The following is a 17,270-nucleotide window of genomic DNA, read 5'->3' on the forward strand; positions in this document are numbered from 1 at the left end:
TGATTGCACCAGTGTTATGTGATTCTTGTTTATAATCTCTCCCCTACAGACCCTAAGCCCCATGAAGATCAGGGGCCATCATTGTCTTGTTCCCTGCTCTATCTTGAGCACCGGACCCAGTGCTATAATGATTATTAGGAATGTCATAAAGGATTCCTTTCATGAAAAATGATTGAACTGGACCAGTGATTTTCAACCATTTAGAGTTACTGCCCTCAGAAAACCTTATTTCTAGCTGTGTACCTTCTCCCTAAAATGTATACACATATGCAAACACCAGCTAATTTCAGGGACATACTTAGACTGGAGGTTAAAGGTCCTAGGTTAGGCTGAATGGTAATTAAGCCTCCTTCTAACTCTGTAGTTCAGCGATCATGCTCTCAGTTCTTATAAGTAGAACTTATGAGTACTAATGTTGTCTTTCTTAAATGTATTACCTGTTCAATAAATTTGCCTTTCAAGTCACTGAAAATAAGATCATAAGATCAACTGTAAAAATTAACTTGAAATACAAAAATGCATTTATTCTCCCTAAATTATTTGTGTATAATACTTAAAAATTTTTAACTGCTTTAGAGCCCAAATGTATAAATGAGGGGAGAAGTATAGATTTTGTTTACAAAGATTTTTATCTATGCAAATAAACTTAAGGGAAACCAGAACATTTTCAGCTTATGAGATCAAAGGACCCTTGATTTCTCTGGGTTTGTTTGTTTTTAGAGACAAAGTCTTGCTCTGTTGCACAGGCTGGAGTGCAGTGGTGGGATCACAGTTCACAGAGCCTCAAACGCCTGGGCTTCAGTGACCCTCCCACCTCAGCCTCCCACATAGCTGGGACTACAGGCATGTGCCACCATGCCTGGCTAGTTTTTGTACTTTTTTTAGAGATTAGGTCTCAGTATGTTGCTCAGGTTGGTCTCAAACTCCTGGGATCAAGCAGTCATCCCACCTTGACCTCTGAAATGCTAGGATTTACAGACGTGATCCACCGTGCCCTGCCAGTTTCACTGTTTTCTGTTGGGGTTTTTTGTTCTATGTGTCGGTTTGGTTTTACAGTTCCCTGAGGAAATCCTGTGTCACAGTTCCTGATGTACCCTATTTCCTATGTACTTTTCTTCTAACTAATAATGTTACATTACCCACTTTTACGCTTTTCTTTTTCCATTAACCCTGAATTGTCAGACAGTAAGCCCCAACAAGAGCTTACTTTGATATGAGCCTTCAGGAAACATCCATCTAGCTCTAGTCACATTTCCTCTGTGTTGTATCAATCCTGCTACTACTTCTTCCTTTTTTTTTTTTTTTGTAATCCTGCTACTTTTAAGGAACTTGGAATGTAACATGCTGTCTGCTTTAGTTTCTCAATAAAGTGTTCTCTCCTTTCTTTACAGGTACTGGAAAACTGGGCTTCTCTTTTGTGAGAATCACAGCTCTTATGGTGTCTTGTAATCGTTTGTGGGTGGGGACAGGAAATGGTGTCATTATCTCCATCCCATTGACAGAAAGTAAGTATATTTTTAGATAACTGCCGTGGGTCAAATAGGAGAATTATAGGAAATAGTTATGTCTGGAATTCAAATCTGTGTTAGCTCAGAAAATCAGTGATGGCAAAGATCTAGCTATTGTTACCTCACTCAATGAAACTTACAAATTCTAGGAAAATAAGTTTTCATGTATCAAGACTAGTAGTCATAATTAAAGGTTTTTCCTTGTGAAAATGCTTGCACAGTTCAGGAATCACGGTCCTATTTCATCTTTGAAATAAAAGTTAAAGTCCGTTTCTCTTAAGCCTTGTTATACCATTGTCCAAAAATACTACCTAGCATCCATCCTAGTTTTTCATATCTCCTTAGCAGGTAGTTTGTCTTATTCGAAGTTTAAAAAAAGTTGTGGAAGAAGTTTCTCAGGAGTTCAGCAAGCCTTTCCATCTATCTTCTATTTTAAAAGAATGTGATTTATTGTTTTTATGAGTAAAATATACCTTGTGTGTTTCTCATACGATGTTCCATTACATTAATCATCCATTAAGTAAATGTTTTTGTGTTGCAAAATTCATGGCAGGGAATGGTTTTAAAGCAAATACTGTAAGTCTATAAAATACATTAATAAATATACACTTCAGAGTCACCCTTTTTTCAGGCCAGAGGAGGGAAAAAGACTAGAAGGTATTTCAGAAGTCTTTAAAAGAACCCAAGGTTTCAATCCCAACTGTCTTTTCTGCAGTTACTTATAAATCATATTTAGACCTCTCCTTATATCCTAAGAGATTCCAGGATCCCCTAGAGTTCATTTCAGTTCTTTGTAAGAGTTTCATTTTAGCATAGTTACTGGAACAGGATTTCTTTTTTAAAACACAGAGAGAGAAATAAAGGAGAAATTTTAGCATTTAGGAAATGCTACACATTGAGTTCTTAGTGTTTTGATTCAGATTCACTAAAATTGCTTTATTATTAAAAAAAAAAAAAAACCAAAACTACCATAAATGAGATTTTCCTTTTTGAGCAGAGATTCTATGGAAGGCTTGGGAAGAACTTTATGTATTACTTGGTATTATGCCAAGTGGGATCTTGTTATTTTCGTTAGAGGCTTTGAGTGCCAGTTTTGCCAGATAGAAGACGCTGAGAGTGGTGGCTCACAGTAATTCTCTCCTCCCTGTCGTGCACCTCTCCATGTCCCCTTTCCTCCTTTCTCACTTTAGCTGTAATCCTCCACCAGGGACGTTTACTGGGGCTGAGGGGTAAGTGCAGATCCTGAACCAAGCTCTTCTTCCTGGCTTCTAATAGCCACTGTAAGGCTGTTACCACTCCTCTAGAATACCCTCTTGAATGTTCCTAAATGTCATCCACTTGCAGTCACTGCATTGCAGCAGGTGTCTTTTTTTTTTTTTTTTTTTTTAATGTTTGTTACATGGCCACCAAACTGCTCAGCAGCTTAGTCTATTTATCATCTTTTGTTGCAGCTGAACTTTCTTTCAGACTTTGTTTTCCTTCCAGTATAAACATGAAACATCTCTTAAAGCTGTCATTAATTTACATCGTTTACTCTTGTTACCGATCATATTTCTTTCATTTACTTACTCGCCCATGGAATGGGGATGTTTTGTGAGTCTGGTCTTTTATAGTAACGCAGCACACCATCAGTCTGATATCAATAAAAGCTGCTCTATTGTAGTGGCTGGATTCTTGTAAGCACAGCTTTTTACCATCCCCCTCAAGGGAAATATTCTTACTGTGAGGAAGAAAAATCAGAAGATAAACTATAGAGAAAGACTTTATTTGAAAATATACCCATTTACTTTAAACTGTATAATGTTTAATTTTCTAACATGGGCATTAAAAACAAAACAAGAAACAACTAAGATTCAAATTTGTTTTCTTGTTTTTAACTAAAATTACCTTTTAAATGAAAAGATGTGTTTAAAAAATAAGCTTACTTATTGCTAGACTGGCAAAATCCCCTGCTCCATTTACTGAGGTACTTAAAAATAACTAGCATGCTGTATCCCTTTTTTTCCCAGCTTTGTCTTGAATTGGCATTGCCATCCTTGTTTTATCTCAACTGGCTGTAGCTTTTAGATAATATCATAAGGATTAACCAGTAACCTCTTACATCCATTACTATTTTCTAGGGGAAAATATTTGGTATTTGGTTTTTCTGTTGCAGCAAATAAAACCTCAGGTGTACCGGGAAATCGTCCTGGAAGTGTAATCCGCGTATATGGTGATGAAAACAGCGATAAAGTGACTCCAGGGACATTTATACCCTATTGTTCAATGGCACATGCTCAGCTTTGCTTCCATGGGCACCGGGATGCTGTGAAATTCTTTGTGGCAGTCCCAGGTATGTTAGATTATTCTGTTGAGATGTTTCATGTAATTGTCTCTCTTCTGTCATCTCTTGGTTCCACTACCTAATAGTCTAGGGCTAATTACTCGAATTGCAGGTAATTTCAATATATACGAAGGAAGTTCTGCAATGGAGGTGTGAGTAAGGTGGTATACTTGAATGAAGTTATTCTGGAATATCTCTCCCACCCCCAAAGACAAATTTATTGATTTTTCTTTAGGAGACTTGCTTACTTTTGAAAAGCAGTAGTATTATTTGATCATCGTGGATTGCCAAAAATGGTCTTGACCTAATAAGAGAAATCACTAGAAAGAAGCTTCTATCATCAAGGCTGCATGGAGGAACAGAGAATGCACTCTGGTACCTTTAGCAGCTTAACAGTAAAAAGCAGTGGACTAGGAGGCCTAGGGGTCTGGGCCTTGTGTCTCTGCCACTAACCTCGAGCAAGTCACTTAACCTCAGAGATTCATTTCCTCACTCCTAGGTGGATGTGATTAATATCTGCTCTGCCTACTTCATTTGTTATGAAAATTAATGAAAATGCTACTGGGAGCTTCAAAGCACTACCCAGACAAAAGGTGGTAGTGATGATGTCCAGTGAAAAATGAAAAATTATCCATTGACAATACTAAAGTGATGTTACTGACCATCTGTAAACAGGACCCATGTTTTGAATTCTTTTTTTTTCCCATAAGAGGCAAGTTTAGGAGCTAGGCAAAGTTCAAATCTGACTTTGCCCTACCAACTAACTCTGTGATGTAGAAATAGCAGTGTCTTAGTATATTAGTCAGGGTTCTCCAGAGAAACAGAACCAGTAGGATACATGCGGATGTGCGTGTGAAGAGAGAGACATCCTAAGAAATTGGGCCACACAATTGTGAGGACTGGCAGGTCTGAAATCTGCAGGGCAGACTGGCAGGCTGGAGACCCCGGGAAGAGTGGATATTGCAGTCCAAATCTGAAAGCAGTCTGTCTGGAGGCAACATTTCTCTTTCTTTGGGATCCCTCAGTCTTTTTCTCCTAAGGCTTTCAACTGGTTAGATGAGGCCCACCCACACTGTGGTGCATAATCAGCTTTACTCAAAGTCTGTTGTTTTAAATGTTAATCACATCTAAAAAAGACTCACAATGATATCTAGACTGGTGTTTGACCAAATATCTGGGTACCGAGCTAACAAGTCAAATTACTCATCATACTTATTTTCCCAAGGGTCTTCCTAAGAGTAAATGATTATATGTACATGGGGCAAGGGCTGGCATATGGTACCCTAAGCAATTATTCAGTTATTCTTAACAACAGTGATAATGAGCTTTCTGAAACCTCATTTGTACATTTTATATATGTGTATAGTCATTTGCTTCCTAGAAATGGGATTGCTGGTAACAGTGTTTCTCTTGCTTAAAAAAAAAAAAAAAAATGAAATATCACAGAGTCCCCTTTAAATCTCCTTTGTATCCCTCTCTAATCCCATTCTCCTCTCCTTTTCCTCTCCATTGGTAACCACTATCTTGAAGTTGATGCATATCCTCTTGCCCATGTTTTTGTATTTTTATTATGTTTGAATGTATTTATAAACAAAGTATGATTGTTTTGTGGTTTTGGACTTTACATGTTAAACGTTGTGCTTCATATGTATGCTTCTACAACTTGCTTCTCATTTTTTGAGATTTATTAATGTTCATACGTAAAAATCTAGTTTATTCATTTAAATGATATTCTTATATCCGCATAAAAGTGCTACATTTTATTCATTCTTCTGTTGGTGGACCTCTAGGCTTCTTCCCTTTCTTTTTTCACTATTAAAAACAGTACTGAAGCGGACCTTCTTGTGTGCATGTGCAAGAATTTTCTGTTGGATATAAATCCAAAAGTGGAATTAGCAACATGGTTATTGTGAGGCCAGTTGGCCCTAAAAATTAAACCATTCTGGTTGGCCTTATCAGTAATACCACTGTGCTGTTGCTTCTGTGGCAGAGCTAACTGGTCTACCAACAGAAGTCATTTCTGCAGTGCTTGATTTCTTCCAAAGTATAATTGAGTAATGTATGAATGAATCCCTGTGGTGATACATCAGACTATCCTATCCACTTTCCACATACATTAATTTTGTTACAGTGTGTCGCATTAATGACTGTCCACCTAGCTCCTGGAGGCACTGTCTGTATAGTTTGACCAAAGGACAGCAGATTCTGACAAGGAAAAAAGTCCCACAATTAAATCTTGCTAAGAGGGATGGCTTAGAGATTGCTCATTTGTTCATAGTGTGAATAGTAAAGGTTTCTCTCTTTCTACTATTTCACACTCAAGGATTCTACCTTAGAACTTAAGCTTTAGAACAAACAGCACATTTACTAGTAATTGTGTTTGCATAATCTAAAGTAAAAATAACCTGTACTTTCCTTAAATATGAGATGAAAGCCATAGATTTGAAATAAATTTAAATGTTAATGATGACAATGCAAACTCATAGGGCTTAAGGTGAAGACTTTTCTCAGTCTCTGACACAAATAAGCACATTCCTTTTCAAGGGAGAGACTTCTTCCACTGTCTTTCAGATCAAAAGATATAGACTTATTATAATAGTTTGCAGCAGGTAGGCTGCGTGTGGTGGCTCACACCTGTAATTCCACAACTTGGAAGTCAAGGCAAGAGGATCACTTCAGCCCAGGAGTTTGAGACCAGCCTGGGCAAACATAGAAAGACTTCATTAAAAATTCTTAAGAGACCGGGCATGGTGGCTTATGCCTGTAATCCCAGTACTTTGGGAGGCCTAGGTGGGTGGATCACTTGAGGTCAGGAGTTTGAGACCAGCCTGACCAACATGGTGAAACCCCATGTCTACTAAAATACAAGAATTAGCCAGGTGTGGTGGTGGGCACCTGTAATCGCAACTACTCGGGAGACTGAGGCAAGAGAATCGCTTGAACCCCAGAGGCAGAGGTTGCAGTGAGCCGAGATTATGCCATTGCACTCCAACCTGGGCAATAAGAGCGAAACTCTGTCTCAAAAAAATAATAATAAAATAGTTTGAGCAGGTGCAGTGGCTCACGTCTGTAATTCCAACACTTTGGGAGGCCGAGGCAGGCAGATCATGAGGTCTGGAGATCTAGACCATCCTGGCTAACACAGTGAAACTCTGTCTCTACTGAAAATACAAAAAATTAGGTGGGCATAGTGGCACGCGCTTATAGTCCCAGCCACTCAGGATCTGAGGCAGGAGAATCGCTTGAACCCGGGAGGCAGAGGTTGCAGTGAGCCAAGATCATTCCGCTGCACTCCAGCCTGAGCAACAAAGCGAGACTCCATCTCAAAAAAAAAAAAAAAAAGTAATTTGAAGCAGGCAGCTAAGACCCATCTTGCCGTGCATGTATCTCATACTGGTTTTGGGGTCTATTCCTGCTTTGTTACAAAATTGCTTTACTTAGATTTTCAAATTGGTTTTTTGTTTGTTTGTTTATTTATTTTTTAGAGACAAGGTCTTGCTCTGTCGCCCAGGCTGGAGTACAGTGGTGCATCACAGCTCACTGCAACATTGAACTCCTGGGCTCAAGTGATCTTTCTGCCTTAACCTCCCAAGAAGCCAGGACTACAGACGCACACCACCATCCCCGGCTAACTCTTTTTGTAGAGATGAGGCCTTACTGTATTTGCCAGGCTGGTCCCAATCTCCTGGCCTGAAGTGATTCTCCCACTTTGGCCTCTCAAAGGCATGAGCCACCATGCCCAGCCTCAAATTGGGTTCTTAAAATCTTCATATAAATGTTTTCTGATCATGGATAGCCTTCTAGCTTCCCCAATATTTGGTTATTAGAAGATATTTACCTTTTTGTTTAACTCTAAAAATATTTAAAAAAAAAAAAGAAAAGAAAAAAAGAAAAACCAGCCTCCCTTCTGTGATAAGTAATATTCACTTTTGTTTCTGTGTAAAACAGGTCAAGTCATCAGCCCACAAAGTAGCAGTAGTGGCACGGATCTGACAGGTGACAAAGCAGGGCCATCTGCACAGGAGCCTGGCAGTCAGACACCCTTGAAGTCTATGCTTGTCATCAGTGGAGGAGAGGGCTACATCGACTTCCGAATGGGTACGTCATTGGTTCTGGGAGCTCAGTGTGCCCTGTGTGCTATGACTTGGGTTTACTCCCAAAGTAAATAAGAAACCACTCTGATAATAATTCATAAAAGGTTCTCTTCTAGCTCTTTACATAGGAAAGAATTTTGTGTTTTTTGTTTTTTTCTTTTTGGTATTTCTTCTTTTTTTTTTATTTGAGATGAAGTCTCATGCTTTCACCCAGGCTGGAATGCAGTGGCATGATCTCAGCTCACTGCAGTCTCTGCCTCGAGGTTCAAGTGATTCTCCTGCCTCAGCCTCCCAGGTAGCCGGAATTACAGACGTGCACCACCACACTTGGATAGTTTTTGTATTTTTAGTAGAGATGAGGTTTCACCATGTTGGCCAGGCTAGTCTCAAACTCCTGACCTCAAGTAATCCACCCTCCTCGGCCTCCGAGCTGGGATTACAAGCCTGAGCCACCGCACCCGGCCCTTGGTATTTCTTTTCATACCAAAATGTATTGTTTGAAAGGAGCATTAGAAATAGCAGGATGTGGTCAATGTGAAGTTTTATGTGAAAAGCATAAGATTTAGGGTCAGAAGGCCTCGGACAAGTCATTCAACCTCCTAGAGCCTCGGTTTTCTAACTGGCAAAATGGAGAAATAAAAATATTTCTTAAAGTGTTGTTTGTGTCAAAACAACTTCATTTGTTCATTTTCTTAACAACAAACATGTTATTGTATTATTATATATTATATTAAACATATAGTGCTCAATTGAGCACCTACTGTGTACCTATCAGTCTTAAACTGGAGATGCAGAAACAAATCAGACAAAGCCTTCATCTAATAGATTATAGAACAGTGGAGAGATAGAGACATGTTAATAAATTAAAATGTTACTGATGCTCTGGTGGTGAGTAGTTAGTTCTTTCCAAGGGGAGGGAGAGAAGGAAGTCAAGAAATGATGCTTGAAGGGACTCAGCGCTGCACAGTCTTAGCCCAGAGGGTCAGGTTGGGGAATGGGGCGGGGAGGACCAGGGATTGGCACTCCGAGGTAGGAGAGTAGCTTGGCCAAAGGTTTAGAGATATGAAACCATCTTAATGGAAGAAAAGCTATTTTAAAATGACAAGAGCGTGGAGTAGAAGAAAGTATGAATTTCTTCTCAAAAGGGAGGGAGGGACCGGAGTATAGGAGGCCTTTACATACCAGATTAAGAAGATTGTACTTTATCTTTCAAGCAAAAGAGAACTATAGGAGCAATGTGATTAGAGTTGTGTGAAGGAGGTTCAAGACTAGACGTAGGGAAATAAGTTGGGAACAAGTGAATATCCAAGAAAGGTAGTAACAGTGGGAACCGATAAGAAGCATGATGGGAATGTGGGGAAACGGGGAATGGGCCATAGAGCTCAGGACTGTCAACAGGAGAAGCAGGTCTGGAGAGACCGAAAGAGGAGTCCAGTGCTAGTCATGTTGATCTTGAAGAGCGTAGTGGTGATTTAGGTGGGAAATTTCCACTGGGCTTCTGAATATACAGGTCCTCTATCTTAGGAGGGAGGGATTTGGGAGCTGTCTGCTGGAGTGGTACTAAAAGCCATGAGGGTTGGTGAGTTCACCCAGGGAGTTAAAAGAAAAGGTTCCAGTGGCGAAACCCAGTCTCTAATAAAAATACAAAAATTAGCCGAGCGTGATGCTGTGTACCTGTAATCCCAGCTATTCAGGAGGCTGAGACAGGAGAATCACTTGAACCCCAAAAAAAGAAAAGAAAGAAAAGGAAAGGTTCCAGGATAGAACCCTGATTTCATACTCCATTTAAAGATCATGGCCGGGCGCGGTGGCTCAAGCCTGTAATCCTAGCACTTTGGGAGGCCGAGACGGGCAGATCACGAGGTCAGGAGATCGAGACTATCCTGGCTAACATGGTGAAACCCCGTCTCTACTAAAAAATACAAAAAACTAGCCGGGCGAGGTGGCGGGCGCCTGTAATCCCAGCTACTCGGGAGGCTGAGGCAGGAGAATGGCGTGAACCCGGGAGGCGGAGCTTGCAGTGAGCTGAGATCCGGCCACTGCACTCCATCCAGCCTGGCAACAGAGCGAGACTCCGTCTCAGAAAAAAAAAAAGATCATTAGAGCTTATGGAGGGATCTGAGAAGGAATGACCAGAGATGTACAAAGAAAACATGGAGAATTGATGCTCATGAAAGAGTAGTGCTTTGTAAATTGTAAAACACTGTACCAATATGTTTATTTATTTGCTATAATTTTTCTTTTTTGAGACAGAGTCTCACACTCTGTCACCCAGGCTGGAGTGCAGTGGCAAGATCTTGGCTCACTGCAACCTCCGCCTTCCGGGTTCAAACAATTCTCGTGCCTCAACCTCCCAATTAGCTGGGATTTCAGGCATGTGCCACCATGCCTGGTTAATTTTTGTATTTTTTTTTTTTTTTTTTTTTTTTTTTGAGACGGAGTCTTGCTCTGTCGCCCGGGCTGGAGTGCTGTGGCCGAATCTCAGCTCACTGCAAGCTCCGCCTCCCGGGTTTACGCCATTCTCCTGCCTCAGCCTCCGGAGTAGCTGGGACTACAGGCGCCCGCCACCTCGCCCGGCTAGTTTTTTGTATTTTTAGTAGAGACGGGGTTTCACCGTGTTAGCCAGGATGGTCTTGATCTCCTGACCTCGTGATCCGCCCGTCTCGGCCTCCCAAAGTGCTGGGATTACAGGCTTGAGCCACCGCGCCCGGCCTAATTTTTGTATTTTTAGTAGAGATAGGGTTTCACCATGTTGGCCAAGCTGGTCTCAAACTCCTGGCCTCAAACAGTCCACCTGTCTCAGCCTCCCAAAGTGCTGGGATTACATGCGTGAGCCACCACACCCAGCTTATTTGCTATACATAAACTGATCCCTTGGACTCACCTAAAATCTCAGTGCTTCAGAAAGTTCCCAGACATAAGGCACTAGGTGGTTTGAGAGAATATAATAATGTTGTAGATCAGTAACAAATACTTTAGATATGAATTCTGTAAAGGAATACAAAAAATTAGGGTCATTTAAATGACAATGTGACAAATGTGATTAGTGTCACTAATATCTGATGCAAAAAGTTTGTTGACACTTTTAAAGGGGGAAGTCTGTTAGTGTTAACTTTAGAAATTGATTCTAGGAATGTCAGCAAGAATGGAGTCATTTCAAAGTGTTTTGAGTAATTGACTATTGTTGAATTTCCTTTTATGAGAGGAATTGTTAGGGACTCCACTTGGCTGGGGTGATTTTTGTAACTTGTCTTGGAGTGCAGTATGGCAGTTGGAACCATATTGAGGAGTTTGTTAATAAAACCTCTATCTGGTTTTTCCATTTCCACTAAAAATTCCTTCCCTTGTGGATCCTGAAAATAGAACAAAAATTGCTTAACCAGGTTTGGCAGTATCTCTTGTTATTTCCAGCCTGAAAAACAGACTTGTCTTTAACATAGGCTAATTTTAATAGTGAATATACTGTTTTTAAAAAATCGAATTTGATCTTTTTTGGGGGTCCATTTCCTTTTCCATTTCCTGTAATATTTTAACAGTGAGACATTGATTCTAACAGTCCCATATTTTTAATGATTTAAATTTAAAACTTAAGCTGTAGAGACCCTAGCAGACAGGATAATTTTCTTACAAGTAAAATCTTCAGAACAACTCAGAAAAGAAATGCCAGCAGCCTTTTGTCTCAGCCAATTAATTTGTTATCATAGAAATTTTTTTAAATTTAAGAGCCAAACTTAATTTTTTTACCTTCTAACCACCTGGTTATGTTTCATTTCAGAGATGGGATTTTGTCCTGAGTGTTCTCCTCTCTCTAGTTTGATATTGCTGTGAAAAGGCCATTACAGAGCTAGTAAGGGAAAGTTTGGCCTGCAGAGAAAAATGCAGATATTTAGGGTTTTTTCTCTTCTGCTGTTTCTAGTCAACAGTATCAATATTTTCTTTTATCCAGCTGAAATTCACATGGGGCACATTACAAAATTCTGTTAGATCAGTGGAATATATCTTTAGATCGTGTGGTGTACATGTTTTTAGGATTCTGCTGAAGAATCCATCCCACTAGACAACTTTTCACTGGGTTGTGCCAAAATCACCCTGCTTTGTGACAACAGATACAATTGACGCAAGCTTGTACCAAGAAGTATCGTATGCCCTGCACTGGGTCTTGTGGAGAGGAGTGTGGTGTACCCCACACTGGGCCTTGGAAGCCAGTGTCTGATCAGGACACCATGGATCACATTCACTCAACTGCCATGCGGAAGAACCCGTATCTTGGCTGCTACTCCAACGTCTGTGTTTCTTCTTTTCCATTATGCACTGTTAATTCATAACCTATCCTAAACTTGAAAATCATTGGAAGAAAAACCCAGTAGCTGATGAATCTGCCATCTGCAGTGCTGCAGGCTGATTATTTTAATTTCCATATGCTTGTATCAATTATCTCCAGTTGGAGAATGTTACACCTGTCATTGATAATAAGTGTGAGTTATTTGGGTTTAGTTAGTTTGCTCTGTACCTGTGCTCACGCATTTTATAACACAGTTTTTTTTTTTCTCGTTTCTTAGTTTGAAATAAATGCGAGTAGACTCTTCATTTTGGATGAACACAGAATTGCCTTCTTAGCTTTCCATATCTGGTACCATCAGTATGCAGACATATTGGGATGGCTTTTCAACATAGTGTAGTGAACTCGATTTTATAAATACAGTCTGAAAAATGAGTTAACCTTTTCTGAAGTCAAGCAGTGGCTTGGGTGAATATGGGTGAGGATTCTGACTCATAGTATTTCTTTTACTGTTCACTCTCCCGTGAAAGTCAGACAAGTTTTGGACATCTTGTTCATGGACTAATCACGAGCATTACATCTGACTCACATCGTTCTGTATTTTCTGTGCTCAGCCTAACTTGAGTCTTCATATCATTCACTAGGTGATGAAGGTGGAGAATCAGAACTTCTTGGAGAGGATCTTCCACTTGAACCTTCTGTCACCAAAGCAGAAAGGAGTCACTTGATAGTGTGGCAAGTGATGTATGGCAGTGAGTGAGCCCACAGGAAACAGGTGGAGATGGGGAAGCCGTCTCTTCTGCATGGTTTATTTTCCCTCTACCCTTTTATTTAATGCTCTTTTGTGAGATAAGTTTCACCACATAATGTGTGAGCATTTTTTCCTGTTAACTTTATATTACAAAATCCGTTCTACCATAACAATACAGAGGAGCTAGCTGTTTACTGCACCAGTGTTATAGGGAACTTCAGTGTATTATGAACAAATCAAAGAATGTTTACTTCCTGCAAACTGGTGAATTAGAGAAAGCAATCTAGATGTGGTTTACTCTGCCACAGTCTAATATCATTCACTTCATTTGATAGGGTCACTTGTTAGCTGTCACTAATAATGGAATTAATGGGAAACACTTGCTAAATGAAACTGTGCCATTCAATACAATAGCCGAGTTTTCCCCAGTATATTGTAAAATTGACACACACTAATAGAAGATGGATTATCAGAATTTATCTAAATGTTCCAAGAGGGTTAAAAGCTAACTGTAAATTACTTTAACTTTCACTTTCAAATCTGACAAATCTTGTTTATATGGTATATAAAACTTTGTTTTCATCAGATTTGGGGGGGTTTTATATTAAAGAAATTAAGACTACACTATTTAAATAAACGTTTCCTGTTTCTGACTTATTAGAGCTCTAAAGTTTATGAGGCCTACTTCTCTGAATATTCTGATGGGTTTTTTTTTGAGACCAGTCTCATTTTCATACTGACATGTCTGAAAGGTTTATTATTTATAAAGCTTAAAACATACTCTGGGAAGCTTAGAAGATACTTCATCATGGGAGGATTTTTTAAAGGAAATGTGTTTTGTATTTCTTGTACCAGAGGATGGTGATGTTGATTGAGTTTTTTCCATGTGAAAAATGTACTTGTTTGCCAAATGTTCCTAGACTGCTCTTAACCTGTTAATACAAGTAAAACTGTAGTGAGATGGAGTCTGGCCTAAGTACAGAATGAGAGATTTAATTAGAAAAGTTATTTTCTTTTGTTCTGTATCAAACTGTAGAACAGCTATATACTTGGTATTTTGTACATGAATAACATTTTAGGTTTTGTGCCCTTTTGAGCTTAAAGGGTTATCTTCAAAACTATGAAGGGGAAGAAGACAAAGCTAACATACCACATAAAGTAAAAGTTGACATTACGTATTTTCGTTCACAATGTCCATTAAAAAAAATAGGTTGGGCATGGTGGCTCACGCCTGTAATCCCAACACTTTAGGAGGCTGAGGCGGGTGGATTGCTTGAGCCCAGGAGTTCAAGACCAGCCTGGGCAACATGGCAAAACCCTGTCTCTACCAAAAAAAAAAAAAACAAAAAACAAAACAAAATAAATTAGCTGGATGTGGTGGCACATGCCTGTAGTCCCAGCTACTTGGGAGGCTAAGGTGGGAGGATCACCTGGGTCCAGGAGGTGGAGGTTGCAGTGAGCCTTGATAGCACCACTGCACTCCAGCCTGGGTGATAGAGCAAGACCCTGTCTCAAAGCAGACAAACAAGCAAAAAATAGATTAAAGTCTGAATTTCACTGATTTTCTTGCTTAATAAGTTTTTTAAAACCACAATGCTGCAATTTTTTTCCCTCTCAAGCTTCTTGAAAATGTTGATTTACCCTTTTTTATCTATTACTCTAAGCAAAGCTAAATATAATTTTTTTTTTTTTTTTTTTTGAGACGGAGTCTGGCTGTGTTGCCCAGGCTGGAGTGCAGTGGCGTGATCTCAGCTCACTGCAACCTCCACCTCCCGGGTTCAAGTAGTTCTCCTGCCTCAGTCTCCCAAGTAGCTGGGATTACAGGTGTGTGCCACCATGTCTAGCGAATTTTTGTATTTTTAGTAGAGACAGGGCTTTACCACATTGGCCAGGCTGGTCTCAAACTCCTGACTTCAGATGATCCACTCGCCTTGGCCTCCCAAAGTGGTTGGATTACAGGTGTGAGCCCCCGCACCTGGCCGAAGCAAAGCTAAATGTAATTTTATGTACTGTTTTAACAGTATAAACCTATGGGATAAAGGCCCCCTAATCATCAGAAGGACTACTGAAAAGAAAAAGCAAACGTAGATGTCAAATTGTCTAATTATTCTTAAGTACCACTGATTTTTTTTTCTGAACTATTATACAAAGATGTCTGTAAAAAGTATACCAGTGGCTTTTATGCATATACATGATTAGGCTAGATGGTGAAGTATATGGGATTTCATGAGCCAGAGGAGGCATTTGGATCCATTGGGCCATATGTGACTATAAGCACATTGTGTATACAATAGAATTGTAGCCACTCATGTATTAAAACTGTTTGGTAAAAGCTGTATTAAAAGAATAATTTTTTGCTTGAGCTACTTAGTCACTTTTTTTCAGGGCACCAAAACGTAGGCTACTTTTCCATAGCTTATTTGCTATGTTTTTATTTCATCTTAAATCTGAGCCATTTTTGGCAGTATCTTTTTAAAAATCATTATTAAACATTTATTGGAAATGTATAGATTCACAAGAAAGAGACACCAAAGTGTTTGGGGATTTTAATCCCAAGAAGTAAACATCCCAGAGTCAGATCCCATTTGCTGTTGTTCAGCCATGTTTGTATGACTGAATGTAATTTAGGAAATCAGGAGTTAAAGATGAAAAATACAAACATGTAAAATGGTTGTAATTGCTTTTTTGAACTTACTGGCTTTAACTTAAGTAATATAGCTGTGTAGTTATTTTATCTAAAGATGTCAGATTATCTGTGGCCCTGTTAATTGACTGCAGGGACCAGAGAGAGGACAATAATGCCTGTATAATTTGCTTTAAAGGCTTGTCCTTATGTTTGTAATTTTGGTTAAATATTTTCTACAGATTGCTTCACTTCCCCTTTCCCCCAATAACAAGTTCATATTCTTGTAATATTTACTTTGGTCAACGTGGTAACTTTTGGAAGAAAATGCCAAAATGTAAGCTTCTCACAAGCAGCAAAGGAATGTAACTAACTGCCTGTAGCTACCACATCAAGGGAAAGAAGAGGCTTCTGTACTTTGGGTTGATCTCACCGTACAGAAAAAGAGTGTACCCCTATTGGAAGAAATAAGGGATACTTGAAGGTTTCTCATTTTGTTACACTTGGGTCATGTGCAAGGTTGAACCATATGAAACTGCCTGTGTTCAACCATTGCTGATCTGCAAGAGCGACAATATCATATGCCTCAACCTAATACTTACTCTTAAATGCGGGTTAAAATCTCTGTGAGGCAAAGGGATAATATTCTCTAGGAACTCACTTTTGAGAGTATTTTTCTCTAACTCATGTGGATCTAAATTTTAAAAATAGGAGTGAATCTCTTAATTGCAGCTTGTGGAGAGTGTAAAACATTTTGAGCACAACATGCAGCACATAACTTTTCAGATTGTGTTTGCATAGAAAAGGCTAAAATCAATTCTTTCAGTTACTGTATTGTTCATTTATTGTAAAGGTCTTCCTACATTTGACACTAGACCCTTTAACATAGGCTGCCTTAGTAACAAAATAAAACAGATGTCTCATAAGATTAACTGTCCTAAAGAACATGTGTCTTGCAAATGCCATGGAACTGAATATGTATTTCCTTGTGAGTATTATGACCGTTACCAAAGGACTCAACCAGATTTGGGGCTCTTCTTAATTGATCATGTTCAGAAAGGGACTCATTTGGTCCCACTTTGTAACATGGGAAGAGTAGAAGAGAGAATTCAATGTGGAAATCATAAATGCTTTTCTAACAGGGTTATGCTATTCTGTAACACTAAATGTCTGTCTTTTCTCTTAAAAGATTAAGTTTTATTAATTTGTCATACATTTCTCAGTATTTGAATATATCTTAACCATTTTATGTTCCAAATTCATTTTTTGTCCAAGACATTCTATCAGAATTTTACCTGCCTCTATAATCTGAAAAATGGGTTCTAGAATGTCCCACTTGCTGTCTCTTAGAGGCTGAGCTTCATTTCTATGAGCAAAAAGCTCATTTAGCAATGTAGTTATTTCAGTATTTATTTCTATTATGGAATCCCTGGGGTTCGGAATGTAACTTTGTACATGAAATATATATAAATATGTATATGAACATGTATGAGGTCTAGTGTGTTTTGTTTTGTTTTGTTTTTACCGTTCCTGGGGATCTGAACTTGGTTTTTATTTGCAAGTCCAATAATCTTCCCCATCACACATGTCATTCCTGAGGGTCAGGACTGTTGCCATTTGGCACCAGCTGAAGGTGAGCAGTGGGGAACACTCATGCTGGTCGGCTTGGCTCACGTGTTCAGATGAGATTCA

At 39.2% G+C, this 17,270-nt stretch overlaps 1 protein-coding gene across 6 annotated transcripts in view; it reads left to right on the top strand.

Annotated features, from left to right (window-relative positions):
* SPAG9 (sperm associated antigen 9) overlaps nt 1-17,061 on the top strand; it is a 163,585-nt gene extending 146,524 nt beyond the window's left edge. For 2 of the 6 annotated variants that reach the window (XM_023204513.2, XM_023204512.2), the window contains 4 exons: nt 1,392-1,505; nt 3,664-3,840; nt 7,780-7,929; nt 12,849-13,612. In XM_023204513.2, coding sequence (XP_023060281.2) covers nt 1,392-1,505; nt 3,664-3,840; nt 7,780-7,929; nt 12,849-12,964 — 557 coding nt within the window. In that variant the 3' untranslated portion in view covers nt 12,965-13,612. Of the gene's footprint in view, nt 1-1,391; nt 1,506-2,698; nt 2,845-3,663; nt 3,841-7,779; nt 7,930-12,848 lie in introns of those variants that run through there. The other 4 variants (XM_023204514.3, XM_023204508.3, XM_023204510.3 and 1 more) reach the window with 4 other exon arrangements.
* Nucleotides 17,062-17,270: the final 209 nt, after the last annotated feature.

Source organism: Piliocolobus tephrosceles, chromosome 16, assembly GCF_002776525.5.
Source record: "Piliocolobus tephrosceles isolate RC106 chromosome 16, ASM277652v3, whole genome shotgun sequence".
NCBI classification, from domain to species: domain Eukaryota; kingdom Metazoa; phylum Chordata; class Mammalia; order Primates; family Cercopithecidae; genus Piliocolobus; species Piliocolobus tephrosceles.